At 39.5% G+C, this 23,832-nt stretch overlaps 2 protein-coding genes across 7 annotated transcripts in view; one reads left to right on the forward strand and one right to left on the reverse strand.

The window, feature by feature from the left end:
• The window catches only part of LOC123876295, a 57,037-nt gene extending 38,783 nt beyond the window's left edge, over positions 1-18,254 (forward strand). Inside the window, exons 5-13 of one of the 4 annotated variants that reach the window (XM_045922504.1) lie at positions 6,725-6,892; positions 9,051-9,201; positions 11,199-11,421; positions 12,749-12,919; positions 13,443-13,556; positions 14,103-14,183; positions 14,812-14,914; positions 16,761-17,002; positions 17,686-18,254. In XM_045922504.1, coding sequence (XP_045778460.1) covers positions 6,725-6,892; positions 9,051-9,201; positions 11,199-11,421; positions 12,749-12,919; positions 13,443-13,556; positions 14,103-14,183; positions 14,812-14,914; positions 16,761-17,002; positions 17,686-18,208 — 1,776 coding nt within the window. In that variant the 3' untranslated portion in view covers positions 18,209-18,254. The remainder of the gene's footprint in view (positions 1-6,724; positions 6,893-9,050; positions 9,202-11,198; positions 11,422-12,748; positions 12,920-13,442; positions 13,557-14,102; positions 14,184-14,811; positions 14,915-16,760; positions 17,003-17,685) is intronic. The other 3 variants (XM_045922505.1, XM_045922507.1, XM_045922506.1) reach the window with 3 other exon arrangements.
• A 210-nt stretch (positions 18,255-18,464) lies between these two features.
• LOC123876300 lies at positions 18,465-22,660 on the reverse strand. Of its 3 annotated transcripts, none has more exons than XM_045922519.1 (7): positions 22,363-22,660; positions 21,416-21,563; positions 21,057-21,161; positions 20,514-20,634; positions 19,869-20,054; positions 18,786-18,906; positions 18,465-18,497 (listed from the first exon to the last, which is right to left on the reverse strand). In XM_045922519.1, the coding sequence occupies exons 1-6, from the start codon at positions 22,455-22,457 to the stop codon at positions 18,806-18,808; spliced, it is 756 nt and encodes a 251-aa protein (XP_045778475.1). In that variant the 5' UTR covers positions 22,458-22,660; the 3' UTR covers positions 18,465-18,497; positions 18,786-18,805. The 3 variants fall into 3 exon arrangements, with proteins under 3 accessions (XP_045778475.1, XP_045778476.1, XP_045778474.1); XM_045922520.1 differs by lacking the exon at positions 18,465-18,497 and adding an exon at positions 21,649-21,681 and having other exon boundaries at positions 18,739-18,906; positions 22,363-22,442; XM_045922518.1 differs by lacking the exon at positions 18,465-18,497 and having other exon boundaries at positions 18,739-18,906.
• Positions 22,661-23,832: the final 1,172 nt, after the last annotated feature.

Raw genomic sequence — 23,832 nt, forward strand, 5'->3', positions numbered from 1 at the left:
GATGCCTGGGTTTCGTTGTGAACAAAGCCTACAGATGTGAGGGATGTCTGCGTTTCGTTGTGAACAAAGCCTACAGATTCGAGAGATGCCTGGGTTTCGTTGTGAACAAAGCCTACAGATTTGAGGGATGTCTGGGTTTCGTTGTGAACAAAGCCTACAGATTTGAGGGATGTCTGGGTTTCGTTGTGAACAAAGCCTACAGATTCGAGAGATGTCTGGGTTTCGTTGTGAACAAAGCCTACAGATTGGAGAGATGTCTGGGTTTCATCGAGTGGGAAAAGAAATAAGAGGTCTTGAGAAAGTGGCCGGTGAGACGATTTGGCATGCGGCGTTGGGTGTGGAAATAGTTCGCGTCCGCACGCCAAGCCACGTAATGGTGAGTGCACCTGGACCTATCCACCATTGGGACAAATGTGATTGGGAATTTGCAGCTTGTCGGTTAATTGTACGACTCAATTATACCTAGGTACATTTTAGTTGCAGCTAGGTTACCTAACCTAGCTCAGTTTCGTTCGGGTGGAATTTCCGAAATTACTTTCTTAGTGAGAGCTCAGTGAAAGTCTTAAAAAAAACGGCCAAGTGTGAGCCACGCTCGCTCACCGAGGATTCCGTACTCGGGTATTTTTTCCGACATTTTGCACGATAAATCAAAAACTATTATGCATAAAAATCTGTTTCTCTTTAACACTATTGTAATGACGGACGGACGGACGGTCGGACGGACGGACAGACAGACAGACAGACAACGAAGTGATCCTATAAGGGTTCCGTTAATTCCTTTTGAGGTACGGAACCCTAAAAAACGTTTATTTTATATGCTGTGCTGTAATTGTTTATATGTTATAATACCACGTTAGTTAGAATTTTTTTTCGACATTTTGCATGAAAAATCAAAAATTTGAAATGTACAAGTGAAGCCCTTTCATAATATGATATTCAACTCGGTATTATATTAATTTGAAAAACCCCGATTTTCCCCCTTTTTAAATTAAATTCAACTTAATTTTCATTTTTTTTTTTCTATGATGTTGGGGCACTTGGGGCTCTAATATATACAACTTTACCTTTCACTCCGATAGCTTGAACAGTTACTGAAATAATCGACGGACAATATCTAGAAATAGGAGAAAATATAGAAATAGAAAAATGTTTATTCGAGGTTTCATATAGGTACAGTCGACCTCAAAATTCGAGTAGCAATGCCGCGAAATTATTGCATCAAAAACCTGTCGCACTTATGACCTTTTTCTATAGATACGCCACACATACGGACCTAACGCATGTGCATAACCGTGCCACGTGCCAAATGACTTACGGTCCTCGACTGTACATGGCATAGGCAATATCGTCTTGAGCAGCAGTGCAACATCTCTAACAGGTAGGCTAGTATGCTTATGTTGAGACGTCGGGCCACTCGTCTAACACCTTTTATAAATCGTCGGCAGGCTCTTAGAAGCAAAATGTCAGTTGTTCACGTCACACGCACGGCGCGCCTTTGCACCGGCGCCTAACTTCTGTAGAACATGTAACTAGCTCCGCTCGTAAACAATGTCTCGCTTTGTTTTGGTTTCGTGCCTAATAAAAACAGTAGTCGAAGGTAAAACCGGCACTCAAATGTAAATGGTCAGTTTGCAGGTGCTTAAAATACTCTAAAGTCTAAAATTTGCACGAAATTGTATTCAGTCATTATTGCCAAATGTATACTGATTTTTTTTTGAGGGGTTGCCTTATCATGCGATCAGTCGGTGGTCTATGAGCAGGTTGGTTGGAGGACAACAACCAACACTGTCCCGACGGAAGACTATATGTGGTGGGCGTACGCCACCGCACACAGTTCTCCATGTTCCTCACCCACCCACTTCCTGCCATCTTTCCAACAATGCTCTACCATTTCACAAGTAGAATATGAAAATTCACGTGAAAAGCCTTATCATATAAATGTAACACTTGCTACCATTTAAAATACCTAGGCAGATATAGCCTGTGAAAAATCACGAAACAAAATCTCACAATGTTTGATAACAATTATTACATTCAATCCCGCTTTATTACCGTAAGAACGCGTGACGTAGCGCGTCACGAGCTAAGACGCTAAATAGCGCGCGAGCGAGATAATCTCCGCGAATAAAGCTCCAAAACTAATTTTCAAACAAAAACAGTTTCGCATTTATAATAATACTTTGAGTAGCTGATGCCCGCGACTTCATAGATTCCGCGTAGATTTAAGTCTTTAAAAATCCCTTGGTAATTCTTCAATTTTTCGGGACCAAGATTAGCCTATATTATTAGGTATGTCCAACCGCGGGACGCAAGCTATACCTACCTATCTGTACCAAATATCTTCAAAATCGTTAAACGTCGTCGGACGGGTCGTGAAAAGGTAGCAGACAGATATACACACTTTTGCATTATAATATTAGTAGGTAAGGGTGGTATGAAATATGAATAAGTAGAATCTACATATACATCTATGCATAGATATTGGATAGTTTAGTTATTAGAAAGTATAGGTGCTCTTCAACATACATCCAGCTGTTTGGGCTATATATTAAACAGATTTCTAGCACAAGTGCTCGATTTAATTCCCGACAAACATTTCATACTTCAGTCCTCCAGTTTGCTACTAAATCATACAACCATCATACAACTCACAAATCATATCGAGCGCTCGCTGTCATCGGTTTGATGTACGATCAAACATCGGCCGATTACTGCGTGTCATATCTGCAAAACACACGCGTAATACTCGCTTCCCACGGTGCGTGATATTGCGGACGGATGCGGACCAACTGACACCGACGCACAATGGAAAGGGTATCGTCCATGGTAGCATAGGCAGATACATCCACTGCGATGTAGTATTAACAGTAACTTCAAAATGGCCTCGAATTTCAAGACCCACACAGATTTGGAAGAGCTTTGTGCACGGTGCTTGAATATTCGCGGTCGTCTGGCCGTGCGTGATAATCCACAGAACTATGTACCGTGGGAAGCCGGTATAAATTATAATGCGTTTGCTGGATAGATAATATGAACATTGAAAACTAGAGCTAGACTGCTTGGAAATTATTTCACCATTTAGCTACAATTTGTATAGGCTGAAACCAAATGTAGTTATGCATAATACTAGAGCGTAAATACACACAGTGGAGTTACGCCACTTGATGTTTATAGATGAGCTAACTTTATAGTCGTAGTACCTTCCTACATAACTGAACGACTGATCCATTACTAAGCAAAAGTATTGAAGTTTGTTCAGCCAAATTCTGCCCATTTGCTTCTACTTCTGCCGGTCGGTATAGTATGATCTTCCTCCCGTCTTTCCCTGTGACTCGACCTGTGCCTGTGTCTCCGAGCCCGTCGACTGACTGTATACAGTTTTTCTTCAATCTGTAAGGAGGAAAATCTCTACGTGACAGACCTCGGGGCATGAAACATAAGAGAGACAGGCCGACAACTTTATCTAGTTAGATTTTCTGTAAAACGCAAAACGCAAAATTTTGATTTCAATCTTTATTAAGCATTTTTTAGGTATATTGAAATCAAAATTTTTAACAATGCATTGAAGTTTTTGACGTGACAACGTCTTATAATTCGATAGAGCCGGCTGCACGCACGAAAAAACATGACTCATGCGGCGTTACCTCGCTCTGAGGCGTTCCATGTAAGGCTTGAAGTGCAAGCGAGAGCGCGGAACGAGCGACAAAGAAGCACAATCGGCCTTTGTTGTCACGTTCAACTATCGTCAGTAAACCGACTTTACAGACAACCAATTTTTTTTCAATACTAAGAAGTTTGATTGCATCGCCAACGTGTACAACGTGGGATTGCGCAAATCGCATTATAGTTTCGGAACACGGAAATGAGTCGTAACAGTTCAGTAACAGTCGTAAAAAAAAACCGGCCAAGTGCGAGTCAGACTCGCGCACTGAGGGCTCCGTACTCTAATAAAAATCTGTTTTAGATTGTACAAGTAAAGCCCTTTCATATGATACCCCACTTGGTATAGTTATCTTTCTGTGAAAATTAAAACACACTTTAATAATTTTTTTTGTGATGTTATAAAGGTTAGTAAGGATATTAAGATGTTATAATAACCTATGAAATAGGTTTTTAAAAATCCCATGGGAACTCATTGATTTTTCGGGATAAAATGTAGTCTGTGTGTTAATCCAGGGTATAATCTATCTCTATTCCAAATTTTAGCTAAATCTGTCCAGTAGCTTTTGCGTGAAAGAGTAACAAACATCCATACATACATACAAACTTTCGCGTTTATAATATTAGTAGGATTATGATGGTTTCATCTAAAGTTCTTATCTGTCTTATACACGTAACAGCTCACTAATAAATCATCTTAATGGCGTCTAAAATTATTATTTAAAGTCAGTTTGTTATGAACGTGACGACAGCGAGGAGGATCGCTAACGTAAAACACGGGCGCAGATGGCTGCAAGAATTGTTTACACTGGTTTGTGCTGAATGGATCTTGCCTGATGGAAGACTGCATGAGGATGCAGTAAACCACATAAACAATTTCTTCTTCTTGGATGTTTAGGCTGGACTTCGATTTCTGATGGTATTATGAGGATGAAGCTTTATCAAATATTTCCTTTTCTTAGGATGGCTTCTTCTAACGAAGGCCAGTGATCATTACGGCATCCTTAACTTTGGACTCTCTACTCGTATTACATCTCAAAGTGTGAACGGTTGTACCTTCTTACTGGAATGCTAAATCTCTTTGTACTCTATGGAGTCTATAGCCTGTGGCTAGGGCTTCGTGAGAAAAAAATCCCAGTAGTTCTGTTGATGATTTTTGTTCAGAACGATTGGGATTTTTAACGAATAAACGTTTTTACCATAGCCACGTTAAACTTAAGATCTTAGGGAAGGGATTTTGTTAAAATCCTTTTATTAAGATCTGAGACTTGTCATAAGTTAAAACTTGTCATCCATTTTAGAGCTTACTTACTTATTACATACCTACTTATTATATTGAGGAAATAAGGAGAGTCAGAGTGGGTTTTTATGACTGAAATAAGTTGCACAGAAAATCACCACTGTATCCCGGCTTGCTTTGGACGATGCTCACCTGATTTTGTGTATATCTAAGTAGGTAATCTGAATCCACCCACCCACATGAAGATTTCTGTTCATATTAGTACTCCAGGCTAAGCGATCGTGGTCATCATAATGTGACGTGACGATACGGGAGGCGAATCAGATCCCTTCTTTATGGTTCGTATTTGTTGGCCAGAAACTATAAAGTCCGTCAAAGTTTTAATACGTGTTCATTAAACCATTGAAACAGATCGGGCCCAATAGGTCAAATTTGACGTAGGCCGACGTCACACCGACGTCACAGATATCTGGTTACCTGGGCGGCCTTACGGCTGGTTTCATTAAGGCCACGATAATTTTATCGGATGACGCGTCCGGCCCATCCCTACATCTACGGGACTGAAATAGACGGGCCATTTTGGAAGGCTTGCTATACTTATATAGGTTTGGCCAGCAACGCGCTGGCCAAGCCTCTGTGCTTATGTACGTCCTTGAACTACTGATTCTTTTCAAGGAAATTTTAGAATTATGCACAGATTTCACTATTCTAAAGAAGTATGTCTGTTTGTACTTTATAGTAATACTCTACCATCGAATTGAAAAACGGATCAAAGAGAAGTTGAAATTGAAATTTATTCAGAAAAGGGAGTATTGCTACCATCTTTGGGCCGGAGCACCCCAGTACCTACTCTTTCGGTGGTGTTCCCACTAGATTACAACATGGGGACTGGGGTTATTCCAGGGGAAGCCCAGCAAATTCTGGAAAGGCCGGCAACAGCCAATTCCTGACACAGGCGCAGCAAATGCTGAGTGGAGTCCATTTTGGTACCACACACCACGCATCTCATCTTATTTTAAGTTTATAGTATATGTTACTAGCTGATGCCCGCGACTTCGTTCGCGTGGATGTAGTCTTTTAAAAATCCCGTGGGAACTCTTTGATTTTCCGGGATAAAAAGTAGCCTATGTGCTAATCCAGAGTATAATCTATCTCCATTCTAAATTTTAGCCCAATCCGTCCAGTAGTTTTTGCGTGAAGGAGTAACAAACATACACACACACACACACACACATACAAACTTTCGCCTTTATAATATTAGTGTGATCTTATTGTGGTACCAAATAAACAGATTTTCTTTCTTGCTTTTCTTTCAACGCATTGCCGGTTCCTCTGGGTGGCGGTAACCACTTAACATCCGGTGACCAGCCTGCTCGTTTGCTCGCTATATATTTTTTTAAGTTTTCAAATTACCACTTATACAATACTTAAAGTTTACCACACAGCGATAGAACTTTAGACGATTTTCCTACTAGTTTATGTTGGTTTCTGATAAAAGTAATTAGTGCAGTATTTTATGGTCATCGTCTTCGATACTGTAGCGAGGCAGAAATGGCTTACGTTCTCGACGGGAGTGATTTACACGTAATAAAAATTTTACGTCTGTTTACCTACAAATCAAAGCAAGTGTTTCATGCAAGTGACGTCTTGAAGTATTAGTCATTAACTGCAGGTTCTTTCATAATTCAATTAGCTTTAGGTTGGTGGTAAATCTAATATACGATAGGCACAGACAGACAGACACACTTTCGCATTTATAATATTAGTATGGATTAGCAAATAATATATTCCTAAATTTATATATGTAATTGTCTTTAATTTCAGAGTGAATCCTGTGACTCCGGTGAATGGGGTTGGTCAGGGTTGGAGGAAGGAGGTGGTGGGCCCAAGGTGCCTTCGATAGTGTCCGCCTGTCTGACGCACTTGAGAAGGCACGGGCTCCACACGCTAGGACTTTTCCGAGTATCATCCTCGAAAAAAAGGGTTAGACAGGTGAGATACAATTATTATCTACCGTGGACACGCCAAAAACGCCCGGAGCAAGTACCGGGGGGCTCTCCCGCGATTCGGCCCTTATAACCGAGAGGTTGGTGGGGCCATAAGTTGTGGAAGGGTTGTATCCGCTGTGGTCATCGGCCCGCGTTGCAGCAAGTGGGGACATTTTGTCGCTAGCAGGCTACTGCCGCTGGGGCAATCTAATCGCAAAGCGGCAGGGACAATTTTTGTAGAATTTATAGGATTCCATACCTCAAAAGAAAACAATAAACGCTTATAGCATCACTTCATTGTCTGACTGTCTGTCTTTTTCTCTCTCTATCCATCGGTCATCGTGTCTGTCAATTCGGGGAAATCAATTGATCCCCTTGACAGCACGACAGACAGACAAAACGAAGTGATTCTATAAGGGTTCCTTTACTCCTTTTGAAGTACGGAACCCTAAAAAATCTAGCATAATTCAACAAAATGGTAATATGTACGGTCAGAGAAGCAGAAAACTGAAATTTAAAATCACAAAGTTATAAATGATCATGCATAACCATTCGGATGACGATGGTAAACAGCTAACAACAGAAATAGATGCACGCACACACAGCAAACTGCACGAAACTTGAGATTTACAAATTCACGAAACAAAGTAAGACCAATGTGAACTTGATTTTGCAAAACACTCATTCCAAAACTGTTGCTATGACAGAAAATATAAAGCTGCTAATCTAGCCAAGGCGAGTTTACGAACCGGGCGGGCGCTCAAACACGCGCAATAAGAATAAAGGTAAAGACAGACTGACACAACGTCCAGACGTATCATCATTATGATCAACTGCATCGTCAGCGTCATCGACAGCGACATCCACAGCTGGACAATAGACTTCCACACGCCGCGGTCTTGCGCCGCCTCAATTAATGATTCTCACCTAGATGGGGGGGGGGGGGGGGGGGGGGCTTGGGGTCCAAGCGCCTATCGGTTTTTCAATCCATGTGGGGGGCCCATTGCAACTTCAGCCTCGAACCCCGTTGAACTATGCTGATTACTCTCATTCTCCTGCGGATCTGAGGCCCATAGTGTAACATAATGTGGGTATGACTATTTCGTTAGTCTAGGCGTTAGCATTTCCTGACTGCGGATAACTGAGTTCTGATATTATTGCCATCCTATCGGGCTATGGCAGTGAGAAACAGAGTGTGATATACATCTATGTGTACCCACACACTTATTTATACACTACACTAAGTATTAATATCTTGCTACTTATAACATTAGTTAGTTTTGTTTGGAAATTGGCTACCATTTTTACCAGGCCACCTTTTAAATTCTGTTGGGAGGACATTATTCACTGCCCTAAACTCTACAGGCAGTCATCAGAATTCAACAAAAAACGTACCTACGCTATGGGAACAGTCTGTCTCTACCTTTAAACATTGACCGACAAAATTAGATGTTTTCAATCGAATTGGTTGCAATCGATTCGCATCGTTGACCCACATTGGCGGGAATTTATTACAAACTTCTCTGTAGTACTGTACTTCGGGGGTGCAATCAGATTTATAGGCGTATGATTGGCCGATCACACTGAACTCTGTTAGTATTTCTGGCCAATTACTACATAGATTAATATTAATGTGCCTACTTTGGAAGTTTCTTTCACTACATTATTACGAACTACTCGGCCCTGTTACTTTTTCACCATATTTTTACAATCCGTCGAATTCATAAGTATTGTGACGTGAAGACAAGCAGTTCCTAGTTTCTAAAACGTATATTCAATTGTATAGACCCTTAAATGTGCCGTCCATAATCAAGTCAACAGTCAATAGAGTAGTTTCCATCTAAAAATCGAAACACTTCGCAAAACCTTTTAGTTCGGAAGTGTTTAAATTTATTTGATGAGAAATATATTTCCTGGGGAAGGACGTATTCCCAATCACTTTCTAATTACCTAGGCTTCTCATTGAAATGAAGCCAAAAAGTAGAACGAATGAAGGAACGCGGTGGTAAAACGCACCTTATTGGCAGGACAGCAAATATTTTTGTCCTTATGGGTGAGCGCGATAGAAGACATCAATTATTTATACAAAGTAAAGAAAATTCATTTAGGTATCAATATTTCAGGACTTTCTTTATTTTTGAGAGTGCCGTCTTTGTTTTCAGCTTCGCGAAGAGTGGGAGAGAGGAACAGAAACAGCGATAGACGCCGCAGTGAGCCCACACGACGTGGCAGCCCTGTTAAAAGAATTCCTGAGGGATCTCCCCGATCCCTTATTGTGCAGAGATCTCTACCCTGCTTTTCTACAAACACAAAGTAAGTTTGTGTGAAACTCGAGAAACGTGAACGCCCTCCAGCCTCCAGAGGTCATTCAACGCTGCGCTTTCCGGTGTGAGATCGCCATTGGCATCTTTGGGTCCCTGTCCATTGCTGATGATGATTTAATTGGGTTTAATCAACTCAGTCATTTCAATGAACCATTTGATCATAGTGTTAGTACTATCCAACACACCTAGTTTCCTACCTAGTTCACACAAAGGTTGCCTGGTGGAGATTGTGGTTGTGTTTTGGCTACCCACATTTTGTATCCATAACATTTAGCTGAGGTTGGGCCTTTTTGTAAGCACGACACATTTTAGAAGCTATTTACATAATATCTAAGTTACATTTTCAGACTGAACTTCTGCAAATGTGTATGTACACTGTACAGGGTGTAACTAGAACGCTAGCAAAAACGAAGATGTGATAATACTGATGATTACCTACTGATAAGATTCCACAAAAAAATGCTTTTTTTAAACTCCTGTATTTTTTAAAAATATACCAAATAAAACATCTGACTGACGCTAGAGGTCAACGTGCGTTGCATAAATAAGCCATTCGGAGTCAATACCGCGTCGTAAGTGGGGCATTGACCCGAGTTTTGTACATTACATACATACATTGTTGGTTTGAAAAATATTATTGGCGTCACTCAGAAAAGCAGGTATTATTTAAATATTTTTATCGAATTATTGGAATGTCCTCTCCAGAACCAACACAAAAAAACACAAGTTTAATGTGTAAGGTTATCCGAGAGTTTTAATCTAAACAAACTAATGCCAAAATAAATAATTTAATTAGAGCGTGATTGCTATCACAACATCTAATTATTCAGTTCACAATCCAAATACCGAAAATATGCGATATCGCTCCGAATCTCAGAAGGAGACTGAACTAAAACCTTCGAAACACCCGTATTTATGCAAGTTCAATCTTGTTGGCCTCCTAGCAACAGATTGTATGACATCGAATGAGCGAAATATAGATTTTACCAAACTACCTTCATCAGATAAATTAATAATTTTATATTATTTTTGACAACTCGAATCAATTTTTAAAAATAACCTTACAGTTCGGCCGTCCTGAATTTAACACGTCCTCGTGTTTCTAATTAATCATGTCATGTCAGTCGCGGGCTTCCTTGCCCTAAGTCAAATCCAAATCATAGGCTATCCTGCCCTCCGTCAAATCATTAAAACCTACCCTTGAACTGCCGAACTCTCAGTTTTAATATCAAGTCAACAATAAATCCAAACAACTAACTTCTCATTCGATGTATACAAAATCTGAACCACTTATTGCAAATTACTTTCCACTTCACAAAAGACTAAATTATTAAAAAAAACTAAAAATTTTAATCACCAAATCAAACTCAATAAAAATTTTAATCAAATGTGGGTTGTTTACAAAAAGATACCAAAGCGAAATTAAGACAACGTGAGACACGTCCCGCTTCTGAATTATTGGCGTCACTCAGAAAAGCAGGTATTATTTAAATATTTTTATCGAATTATTGGAATGTCCTCTCCAGAACCAACACAAAAAAACACAAGTTTAATGTGTAAGGTTATCCGAGAGTTTTAATCTAAACAAACTAATGCCAAAATAAATAATTTAATTAGAGCGTGATTGCTATCACAACATCTAATTATTCAGTTCACAATCCAAATACCGAAAATATGCGATATCGCTCCGAATCTCAGAAGGAGACTGAACTAAAACCTTCGAAACACCCGTATTTATGCAAGTTCAATCTTGTTGGCCTCCTAGCAACAGATTGTATGACATCGAATGAGCGAAATATCGATTTTACCAAACTACCTTCATCAGATAAATTAATAATTTTATATTATTTTTGACAACTCGAATCAATTTTTAAAAATAACCTTACAATATTTAACGCTAAGTTTTTGCTAGCATTTAGTTTACACCCTGTGGTTTAATATATGTCTGATCAACGAGTAAAATCAATTGTATTGTAATACCTGCAGAAATCCGCAACCGTCGGCTGCAGTGGGAAGCGCTGCGGCTCATCGTGCAGCTGCTGCCGGCGGCGCACCGCGACACGCTCAGCGCGCTGCTGTCCTTCCTCGCGCAGCTGGCGGCCAACGCGGACGACGACCGGGAGCCCGGGAACAGGATGACGGCCGCCAACCTGGCCACCATCTTCGCGCCCAACATCCTGCACCGGAACAACCCTAATGAACCCGCCAGGTACATTATGGTTTTTGCTTCAAATGCAAAAAAATATATATATGTATATATTTTTGAAAAAATGTAAATATAGGCTTAATTTTTTTATCACTCTCGATTTTTATCTTTTTTTTCCAATTCTTAAAATAAATTAATCTTTTTTTTTTTGTCAGCCCTAGCACAGACTACGGTCTATTTGGGCTGCAAAATTTCAAGCACCAGTCTCAGTTTTTGGCTAGTGCTTTGGTCTACAACAATTGGTGTGAAATGTTCTTTTATAATTAAGTCTTAGTGAAATAAATAAAAAAATAAAAAATAAAAATCAAATTGGCCAGATCATGGCAGTAAAGAAATATTACTCCATCTAACTATATAAACTGACTGAATTATCTATCAACGAACAGCTCAAACTACTGAATGGATTGACCTGATATTTGGCATGGAGATAGCTAGCTATTGAGTCGCCGGAAGCCGCTGAATTCAGGTGGCGCATGACCGTGGCGTGTGGAAGTACCTACGAGAGATCTAAATCCGGCTGTGGACGTGTATTAGTTGATAATAATCATAATGATGATAATGGTGATGCTCTGCGTTTTATACCTCATTACTCAGATCCTTGAGGTCTTAATAGGTCACTTTGCCAATAATCAAATTTTTTTCAACTTCAAGTCCCCCTTCGAGCAATGTACTTAGTTGGCATATTCAAGGATCCATGTTGCCACGCCGTATAAAAAAACCGGCCAAGTGCGAGTCAGACTCGCACTGAGGATTCCGGGTATTTTTTCCAACATTTTGCACGATAAATCAAAAACTATCATACATAAAAAATAAATAAAAATCTGTTTTAGAATGTATACGTAAAGTCCTTTCATATGATACCCCATTTGGTATAGTTATCTTACTTTGAAAATTGAAACACATTTTTTTTTATATTTTAAATGATGTAACCACAAATTCGCGGTTTTCAGATTTATTCCTGTACTTGTGCTATAAGACCTACCTACCTGCCAAATTTCAAGATTCTAGGTCAACGGGAAGTATCCTATAGGTTTCTTGACAGACAGATAGACAGACAGACAGACGACAAAGTGATCCTATAAGGGTTCCGTTTTTCCTTTTATTTTATTTATTTTTATTTTCACCAGAAAGTTGTAAAAATATAAATAAAAAGAAAGAAAAAGTGGACAGGGAAGCACTTGTATAAGAGATCTCTATAAGAGATCTCTACCAGTGACCCTTGGCAGTGCGAGAGGTTGTAAAGGGAGTAGAATAGGTACAGCAAAGATAGACAACGACCCTTTGACCTTTTGAGGTACGGAACCCTAAAAAGTTGTTGATGTGTTTCCAGTGCTGAACAACTGCTCTCGGAGAGAGCAGACGTGATCAACGTGGTTCGGCAGCTGGTGGAGCGGCATTCGGAGCTGTGGCCGTTACCTGCTGAGTTGCTGCATGAGGCGTACATACACCTCGCGCACTCCGCGCCCACGCACCTCGACTCGCTGCTACTGAGGAGAGCTGAGTGAGTGTATCCTTTTAATTTGATGCCAACACAGCGCTTAGTGCAGTCTAACCTTACGATAATTTGGTGACTTTCGGTCCAAGAATTTCACTTACCTGAAGTGTGATTTTACCCTATATTCATCACACTTCGCAGTAATATTATAAAGGCGAAAGTATTGGTATGTGTGTGTGTGTGTGTGTGTGTATGTATGTTTGTTACTCCTTTACGCAAAAACTACTTACTGCAAGGAATTGGCTGTTTGGAATGGAATAGAATAGAATTGATTTTTATTCAAATAAACTTTTACAAGTGCTTTTGAATCGTCAAATAATTTACCTCTGGTTCGGAATGCCGTTCCTACCGAGAAGATAATGGAGATAGATTATACCCTGGATTAGCACATAGGCTACTTTTTATTTTAAACTTATTCTCCGCGCAGCTAGTTGGCTACATAACTATAGCAGTTTTTAGTAAAAACATGCTCGTAAATAATTCTACATGAATTCACTGACTTAAAACCTCCTTATGTTAATAACTTCAGATGTGCAGTAGAAGCAAACGCGAACGCAGACGGTTCTAAACGGCTGTGGTCCCGCGAGAGCTTCCTCCACGCAGCGTCCAACACAGCCACGCTCGCCTCATCTCCCAATGCCAGGTAATTTCCCCTTTATACACAACACACAGGATTTATACACAAACATAACATCCAACAATTAAATCTCTAAACCCATATGGAATAGCTCAAGGTAGCCTGCTTATTTCTTAATTATTCTTACTATGTATGCATAAATGATTTTAGTTTTTCTACCTCTATAATAAACGAACGATTTACCACCAAAGTCATCTTTGTAATTTGCAACCCATATCACCATGCCATACAACACCACCATAACACCATGCACATACACAACTTTCACCCAAAGCCCAATCAATTTGATTGTATTATTACTGTAAGTTACATGAGACCTTTAAGAAAACTTAGTGAAGTGGCTGAAATAAACCTAGCTGTTATCGCTGACGGGCATGTCTTGAAATCAACAAATATTTTGTATGAAAAAATTTGCAACTATCGTATCAAGTTTCATGATTTACCCTCTGATTATAAACGCATTCTACAATCAATTCCATGCAATCCAATCACTCCAACCTTTGTATTTAGTGAAAGGGGTTCATCCTTTTAAAACGACAATGTATAATTTAGGGGAGAGAGATCGGGCCGGCCGCGTGCCGCCTCGGACACATCCTCTGCTTCTTTCTCTTCCTCCATCACGCTTTTAGCCAGGCAAGGCATATGCACAATTCATGCATGCTAAGCACGTTAATATACCTAAGACATGATGCATGCTGACGATTTGTAGCTACATTTTATTTTAATGACGCATGCCGATGTATTGAACAGAACAGTTACGTAGTGAATTTAGCTAAGGCGTTTGACTGTATATTCAAAGACTGTATACGCAAAGCAAAACTTTTTTCGCGAATTTACTGTTATGTATTAAATAAAAATAAATTTGGTATTCCATAAGGTTTACCTTCGGTCCACTATCATTCCTCTTACATAATTTAGAATTTTGTTATTATAATTTAGAACTACATAATATTATTTTCTATGTTGCATGAATAGAAAATTAGGTCATCTCGAGAGAGTATTAGTGTTTTGGAAATTAATTTTATTAAAATTGAATTTTGTATATGTTATCGTGAAGTTGATAATTATAAAAGAGTCAAAATTAACTATTGTACACCTAAATAAATTTTATCGCTTGTTGTTGATAACCCTGAAAAGAACACCATTATGAAAAATGGATCTTAGATCACAGGAACTGTAAAGAATACTAATTTAGATTTACTAGAGTTGTGGGTAGTTGATTTAGAAATGTAAATCTCACATGATGAATTGTTAATTGCAGCAGAATACGCAGTAGTGAGGACCGTGGCAGTAGTGGTATCGTCAGTTCGCCGCCGCGAGACTCGGCGCCTGACTCCAACGACTCTGCCAGTGACTACAATGAAGTAAGTTATTATCACAAACTCTCTATTAATCTTAATAGCACTGTAAAAACTTAATATTTCGACAGTGACAAATCTAAGAAAATTCGCTAGCTGAAAGCATTAGAAACAAATAAAGAAAAGTAGGTGCCTTAAGAATAACTACTGGATGATGGTCACTGCTTAGTTGGTGGTTGGTGGCGTAGCTGTTATGGTTGGTTTCCATTTGATAGTAGCTAGGTACTACAGCACAGTTCACGATTAAGTACAGTTACTAGCAGATGCTAATAGTATTTTTTAGCAAAACATGGCCACACAGAAAAATTAAAAAAGTCATCGAATTTTTATGAAAAAATAAACTTTTTGCCTGACAGTGTCTGCCAGGAAAAAATGCATCTTGATATGCTTGAATAATTGATTAAACAGGGCATACAAGTCTTTTTTGATATTAATAAATATACTATAATAACAATTTTAAAAAACCAAAAATAATGGGAGATTGTATATGTATATCTCCTGACGATTGTCGAGTTGCTACATCCGCGAGCAGTCCCTACCCATCCGTGAAAGAATATGAAGACGAATCCGATGAGACTTTATCAGAAAGATTGTGGGGTTTAACGGAGATGTTTCCCGAAAGCGTTCGAGATACAACTTATGCAGTGACAACGAAAAGCTGGTGCGGAATTAAATGTCTGTACCAACTATCTCGTACAGTGTTGTGGATAATTGCCAGCTCATCTGTTATACTCTTTGCGCCTGTTATCTTTGAGGTGGAAAGATCCCAAGTTGAAGAGACGCAGAAATCTCGACAGAAACAAGTGCTTTTGGGAACAAATGCTGAATTGTCCGGACATGGTCCTGGATTACCACCCATGCCACGATAGGCTTGCCTTAAATTAGTGAATCCATTTTAGTTTGTAGCTCATATTTAAGTAAGTATGACTAAATATTTTCTCCTACTCCGCCAATTTACTGAAAGATTTCTTCTTTTACTAAGGAAGTAGGAATTTTTCGGTTTAGGATGAACTTAAACCGAAAAATTACTAAACCTTCTTAATATTAACAAAGGAATAAGTACCCTGTTGACGATGATGATAACGATGATGATGATGAACATTAATAACTCTAATCCTTAATCGTTGGCAGAACATTAGATTTTGCAGTTAAATAATTAAAACTCCGCAGAGCTGACAAATTATTTCAAGTATATTAATCTCCACTTGGGAAACTCTAAGTAGGTAATTCTATACCGTCAAATGTCGTAAATCTAAGGGTATATATGCAAAGGATCTTATTCAAGTTATACTGCGTGCCAATACTGAAAGTTGAAACTGTACAACAACTGCACGCGGTCAGTTCTATTACTTTTGAGCATTGTACTAAAACCGAATTCAAACTGCAATTTTTTAGTTGGTTTGCCGTCGAAATGCAAACCTAAAACGAAGGTTTATTTTTGCTAGTGATAATAATTTACCGTCTGGTCCCATAACCGGTTCCTGGTAGCAAGTTATTGGCAAATATCCATCTTTTACAAATGTTAATCTAATAAATTCAAATTCAAATTATTTTTATTCAATTAAACTTTTACAAGTGCTTTTAAATCGTCAAAATAATCTACCACTGGTTCGGAATGCTGTTCCTACCGAGAAGAACCAGCAAGAAACTCGGCGGTTGCTCTTTTCAAATGTACAATTTACAATAATATGCCATACTGTATACAAGCAATTGCAGCGCCGTGTATTGCTGGAGCGAATCAAATCCAAGCTTTTTTGTCATTTACATAATCTTCGATTGTATAATAAGCTTTTTTCAGGAGCATACTTTTAATAGATTTTTTAAACTTGTGTAATAACAACATGGTTTCCAGACTGGCAACGTGTCAGAGGACGACTGCGTCATCACCGCGTCGCTCCACATCCCGGCCGTCAGGCCACGGCGACGCTCCACGTCGGGCTCCTCATCGTCCGCGAAGAGAGACTCGGCCGTGGGGTCGTCGGCCGCGTCCCCCTCCCCCGCGTCCAGCGCCTCGCCCCCCGCCTCGCCCCCGCCACGCCCCGAGCGTCCGGAGAGGCGGCATGCTGACATCGAGAGGCTCGTGGCTTTCGGAAGGTAATACCTACATACATAATTTTACTTTTCTCTGTGAAAATTTCATCTCGCTACCTATTAGGGTTTACGAGATAGAGCCCGCTGACAGAGAGATGGGTGGACAGAACGGACAGCGAAGGCTTAGTAATAGGATCCCGCCCGTTAGCACACTTCGGGTGCCGAATTTCAAACAAGGAAGCGTAGGACTGCCACACGAAGGCTTCCGTGCCATCGTACAAGACACTTTTATGAGAACACTGCAAATTAATTATGGACTGTGCCATCTATATGTGATTTAGTAAATTTTTTTTGTGAACACATTTTAATTTTTTTTGTGATGTCACACAAATTCACGGTTTTCGGATTTTTACCTTTACTTGTGCTATAAGACTTACCGACCTGCCAAACATGATTCTAGGTCAACGGGAAGTACCCTATAGGTTTGTTGACAGATACGACAGACGGACAGATAGACAAACACAGATAACAAGGTGATCCTATAAGGGTTTTTTTTTCCTTTTGAGGTACGGAACGTTAAAAATGATATCCAATTTAACTTCAATACAAAGATGGTGTTTCTATTAATAATATAGTTCTTGTAAAAAATGACACTCACTTAATGACTCATAATTTTTGATGCTTCACCATTCGTACTCGTATTTCTATTCGTAAACTTCTCTAATAATACTATTGATCTATTCCAGAGAACGGAACACATCAGACGCCCGAGCAGTCGTCGTGAAACAACACGATGAAACCACCGTCACACGCACACGCGTGTCGTCCAGACAGGAACACACACACACCGTCAGACGAGAAGACATACACAACATCAGAAAAGAAGACAACGCTAAACGAGAAGACCATGGTACTAGAAGAGAGGATCCTATCACAAGAAGAATTGAAAATGCTATCAGCAAAAGGGATGATCAGAGTCCAAGAATAGAACAACACATTAGAACTAATGATCAAAATGTTACAAGAGAAGATCAAAATGTTAGGAGAGAAGAGCATAATGTTAGAAGAGAAGATCAAAATGTTAGGAGAGAAGAGCATAATGTTAGAAGAGATGATCAAAATGTTAGGAGAGATGATCAAAATGTAAGGAGAGGTGATCAAAATGTAAGGAGAGAAGATCAAACAGTTAGAAAAGAGGAAAGGAGAGAAGGAACAATGCTTTACAAACGGGGTGAGCTTATATCGAGCGCCCAGACCCGTCCTGCATGACAAACTGTATACATAAACGCTTTTATACATAAACGTCTATTTATCATGTCGTCTTTTATTTATATATTTAGAGAAATAAAGATTTTTTATTTTATAAAAAATAGTAATGATTTCTTTAGACCTGAATCAATATGACCCCAGTAACATTATTGATGGCGATGCTACTACTACTATAAAGAAATTTTAAAAATTTAATACAGAATAATCTTTTACAATTTAATATAGAATTTAGTAGTCTTGTAATTTAATACAGAATTTAGTACAGAATTTAGTGACGCTAATAGAACACCTGAAACAGAAGAACACAATTTCAAGCACTTAACACGAGACAGTACTCACTAGAGCGGTATGATAGAAGATCGAGAATTGTTGAATAGGTAATGTGCAAAAGTCTCGCTCGCACTCGCGCGCGCTGGTCTATGTACTTTACTTAGGGTACCTAAGTACTTTAATACCTTAGGTAGAGATGTGGTGTAATGTGCACGAAGCAATAAAATATCCGACCATTGCACATTGGATAAAAAAATCTGTTACTATGTAGACACATTTATTTCATTCCATGATTTACATTTCGTACATAATATCGCCGATGATTTATTATCTCCTGTGTATTTTGTCCCTCATGATGATAGCGCCGAGTTTCGATACTCCATCTTGATATTCAGATTTGCCCAGCGGTGGGGTGGCTGATGTGGTTTCTGTAAAAAAAAAACTAAAGATGTTGGACTGCCGAAATTAGCAAACTGGGCCCAAAAAGTCAAACTTCACCATACAATGAAGAATAAAACATCATAAAATTTTGGATAGAATCAGGCGTTACTTTGCGGAAGTTCATGTTTAGCAAGAAACAGTTAAAATTATTTTGCTATAATCCGCCAACAGAAAAAATCTGTATGGTCAAACATGCAGTTACAAGCTAAGCACCGCTTACCTCCCCAACCAAGCAATAAAGCCAAGCTCCCAAGCAAGCACTGCCACCACCACTCACATGCACCACCACACAAGACTTTTCCACTACTCTCGACGCACGTTTCGCCCCGACACCGGAGCATCCTCAGGAGATTTCGACTTTACAATGCTGTATTGTCAAGTATTGAATGGATCTCCACAAAACACGGTCTCCCATTTCTGGTGCCTCCATTCAAGCTAAGCTAATACTAAACCATGATATCTCAAGGAAGATCACAAACTACAAAAACCGGCCAAGTACGAGTCGGACTCGCGCACCGAGGGTTCCGTACTCGGGTATTTTTTTGACATTTTGCACGATAAATCAAAAACTATTATGCATAAAAATAAATAAAAATCTATTTTAGAATGTACAGTTAAAGCCTTTTCATATGACACCCCACTTGGTATAGTTATCTTACTTTGAAAATTAAAACACATTTTAATTTTTTTTAATGATGCTACCACAAATTCACAATTTTCGGATTTATTCCTTTGCTTGTGCTATAAGACTTACCTACCTGCCAAATTTCATGATTCTAGGTCAACGGGAAGTACGGTGACAGACAACGGATGGACGGACAGACAGACAGACAGATAGATAGACAGACAGACAGACAACAAAGTGATCCTATAAGGGTTCCGTTTTTACTTTTGAGGTGCGGAACCCTGAAAAGGACTATTAGTGCTCGTATGCCAGGTCAATCCTTACCGCATTTCGCCCTCGGATCACTGCCAGCGGTTGCAGCACCCTGCTTCGAGATCGTCTTAGCGGTCGTCATCCTGGGTTTAGGACCCACTCTGCAAGGGTCTCCGGGCAGCCGCATTGGTTGAGCACACGGCCCAATGCCACTCTCATCTGCTGCTCTCTGGAGACCATCGAACTTTGCGCCAGGACCTGTCGTTTTGTACATCATATTATCATACTCATATCATATTCATTCACTAATATTATAAAGGCGAAAGTGTGTTAGCACATAGGCTACTTTTAATCCTGGAAAATCAAAGAGTTCCTAGGTACGGGATTTCGAAAAACCTAAATCCACGCGGACGAAGTCGCGGGCGTCAGCTAGTAACCAGTAAAGTTATGGTCCACATTCCAATCTTTATTTATATTTAAATCAATTATGTCATAATATAACACTGTGCATGTGGCATCCTTTATTTACCAGGTTGAGCTTCATAACTTATAAGCTTGACGACAATTTGTATTGATGCTAAAATTTGCCAATTTCTTTTTTTCGAAAACAAAAACCTTCCTACCATAGTAGATAATTCAAATTCCAATACCAGAGGAACCCCTAATGCGTTGCCGGATTTTCAGGAATTTGTTGAAGTTAGAATAATTCTTAGTTACCTGACTCGCAGTAGTCCACCTGGTAAGTAGTTTTATTTCGATCACGATCTATCCTCTGCTTCAGCTCAGGGGAGGCCTCGTTCTGTAGGATGCTATACAGCATCGGGTATTTGGACTGGAGCTGCAAACGTCATTTTATTAATTTTACTGCAAAACGCGGACAAAGTTGAAAGGAAATGTTAGGTTTGGCAAACCTCTATATTATACACGAATTTATAATTTTAAGGAAGCTTTTGATTCTGAAAGACATCTAGTGTGAGTGTCAAAGCATTTGGCAATGGATATTTTTTCTTCGCACGTCACACTTCACGGCGCAAGGCTGAGAACGCACAATTCAACTTAGTCGTTTCCCAAATAGCTGGACCTGGACGGACTCAATCCTTTCCACAACAATTACGTCTGTTTTCCAGCACGAGTCATGCCGCCAACAGAAATCTCTGGAGGTAGATCGCCTTGTGAAAGAAAACTCATAAAGCCACGACCACTCTGCCAAGAGAGAACGAATGAAAACAAGAATATTTTAAATCGTGAAATAATTATTACCTTATCTAAGAAAGCATTTGGTTGGTCGTAACGCGACGTTGGCGCTTCAGGGGCTGCTCCCACACGGACTGGATAAAGTTTTGGATCCAACATTTGCCCCATGATCTGCAACCAAGTTATTTCTGGAAACACCGATCACATCCATTTTTGGCTTCGATTCTTTTGCTTGCTTTACTAGCTCAAGGTCTAGGTTGATCTCGTAGCGTCGCTAAGAAGAGAGCTGCTCTATTAGGAATGCAGCAAGTAAGGCGTCGAAGCATTTCTGAAAATCCCAGAGCCGGTTTTCGTTTAAGAATCCCAGAACGTGGAAAACCCTTAGAAGATTTTCGTTCGCAACCTAGTAAAATTCATCATTATACCTCATTTCTACTCCATCCTCCTTCTTTCCCAGGAGGCAGTTGTGGCATCTCTCCTCCAGAGTACTGGGGACATCTGCAGTCTGGCGGCCGACTGTACTGCATGCATGCTTGGTAGAAAGCAAGTTCTTGCCCGGAGAGTTTTGGAACCCTGCGTATTGTAAATTTAGTGATCTACTGTAATCTTTTGAAAATTCAAATTCATTTTAAAGGGGCTTATTAATTTGTTAACTTACCTACTCTATTTTCGTAACCTTGTTCATCTGTAACTGTAGGTATTTTAGGAATTAATGGAATAATTAGTTTATGAATCTGTCCCTTGAATAGCCACATAGTCAATTTTTTTTTTTAAATTCTCACATACAAGTTAGCCTTTGATCACCTGATAGTAAGTGATGATGCAATCTAAGATGGAAGCGGGCTAGCATGGAAGGGGTACGGTAATTTCATTAAACTCATACGCCTGATCGGTTTCTACACGGCATCGTACCAGAACGCTAAATCGCTTAGCGGCACGGCTTTACCACAGCCGAAGCCTCCCACCAGACCAGACCAGAGACAATTTAGAGATATAGGTAAATTGCTCTTGCCGAGAATCAAACCCGGGACTTATAACACTTATAAGACCCGCTCAGCACTGCGTCGGTGCGGTCGATAAAAGGGTTAGTAGGAACACTGAAACACCGCTGAAGGGTTGTTGGTTCCACAATTCATATTATGTAGGTGGAAAATGGCCTACCTATGTGGTATGCAACTCACATGGTACATAATATAATAATTTATGGTAGGCATGGTAGGTATGCAATTTGCGTGACGTCCGTAGAAATTACCTGGTTTAACGTATGATACGGGTACGTTTGGACCATTACTTCCTTCCTTTACCTTCTAAACTACCATTATGGTATTGCTAATTGTACCAACTTCTTGTTTGAAAGAAAAACTTTGCTTACTCAGCGAGTCCTCCCCTAGACACCAGGCCTGGCGTGGAGCCAGGCAAGTTGGGCCAAAGATAGTCCTTTCTGTATATTGTCAGATAGTGATCCATGGTGTACTCAATTTGTTTGATGCGTAGTTGCGTACTTACTACTAATTTAATGACCTTACATAATTAAATAACTATAATTTCGGATAAGATTACCGAATTGGAATGCATTGCAAAATATGTGTAAAAATTGTGATTCCGCTTAAATAGCTTTGTTATGGCATTTTGATTGATTGATCATACACAGCTCGATTTTATGTAATTTGTCAATTTTTGAATGATACTCAAAAAGGTCGACGGTAAACTTTGTGGTAGATCCATGGTACGAGTACATACTGGTATCCATGGTAAATTAAAAAAAAACTAACCAAGTGCGAGTTAGACTCACGCACTGAGGGTTCCGTACTCGGGTATTTTTTCCGACATTTTGCACGATAAATGAAAAATTATCTATATACTAATAAATAAAATTGGAGTGTCTGTCTGTAATTTCGAAATAACTACCTCATATTAAGCTCATATGGTTATTTGAACGATACCTTCTGAATCACACGTTTTTAAAATTTTTGTTTGTCCGTCTGCCTGTCTATCTGTCCGTCTGTTTGAACGGGCTAATCTTCGGAACGGCTGAACCGGTTTTGACGGGATTTTCACAGACAAGTAGAGGATTGACCAGAGACCATCAATTTGCGTAATTATTTTCTTAAAATTGATAGAAGAACTTTGTGACATTGTTTCATAAAAAATTTGGATACCAACTCCTCAATCCTGATGCTGCAGGGGACCTAACCATCAAAACTAATGGGATTAAAAAACTGTTGGTTATAAATTGATTGATATTGAAGGTATCTGTAGGTACCAAGTAAAGACTTTGTCGTTGGTCTTGAGGACCCAACTCCTCAACCCTGATGCTGTAAGGAATTGCATTCCTAAATCCTGGTGATCCCTCGGGATTTTTAAAGGATCATCCGTTTAAATGTTTTTTGGTAGTACAGAAACACGTTGCATCCCGGGGACGGGCTATTACGGATAGGCTACTTTTGTTCTGGGAAATCATAAGTTCCCACAGGATTTCAGACCCTAAATCCAAGCAGGTGAAGCTGCGGGCATCAGCTAGTTATAGATAAAAGTAAATAAAAATCTGTTTTAGAATGTACAGGTAAAGCCCTTTCATATGTTACCCCACTTGGTATAGTTATCTTACTTTGAAAATTGATACACATTTTAATTTTTTTTAATGATGTAACCACAAATACGCGGTTTTCAGATTTATTCCTGAAAACGTGCTATAAGACCTACCTATCTGCCAAATTTCGTGATTTTAGGTCAACGGGAAGTACCGTTACCTGCTTGACAGACACGACAGTCGGACAGACGGACAGACAGACAGACAACAAAGTTATCCTATAAAGGTTCCGTTTTTCCTTTTGAGGTACGG

Source organism: Maniola jurtina, chromosome 21 (assembly GCF_905333055.1).
Source record: "Maniola jurtina chromosome 21, ilManJurt1.1, whole genome shotgun sequence".
Taxonomy (NCBI): domain Eukaryota; kingdom Metazoa; phylum Arthropoda; class Insecta; order Lepidoptera; family Nymphalidae; genus Maniola; species Maniola jurtina.

Excerpts from the sequence above, each read along its gene's own strand:
- LOC123876300 (XM_045922519.1), bottom strand. The coding sequence starts at position 22,457 with ATGGATCACTATCTGACAATATACAGAAAGGACTATCTTTGGCCCAAC. Across the intron at positions 21,564-22,362 it reads TCTAGGGGAGGACTCGCTGA|GGTTCCAAAACTCTCCGGGC; the intron begins GTAAGCAAAGTT and ends TACAATACGCAG. Across the intron at positions 20,055-20,513 it reads GGTGGACTACTGCGAGTCAG|GTCCTGGCGCAAAGTTCGAT; the intron begins GTAACTAAGAAT and ends ACAAAACGACAG.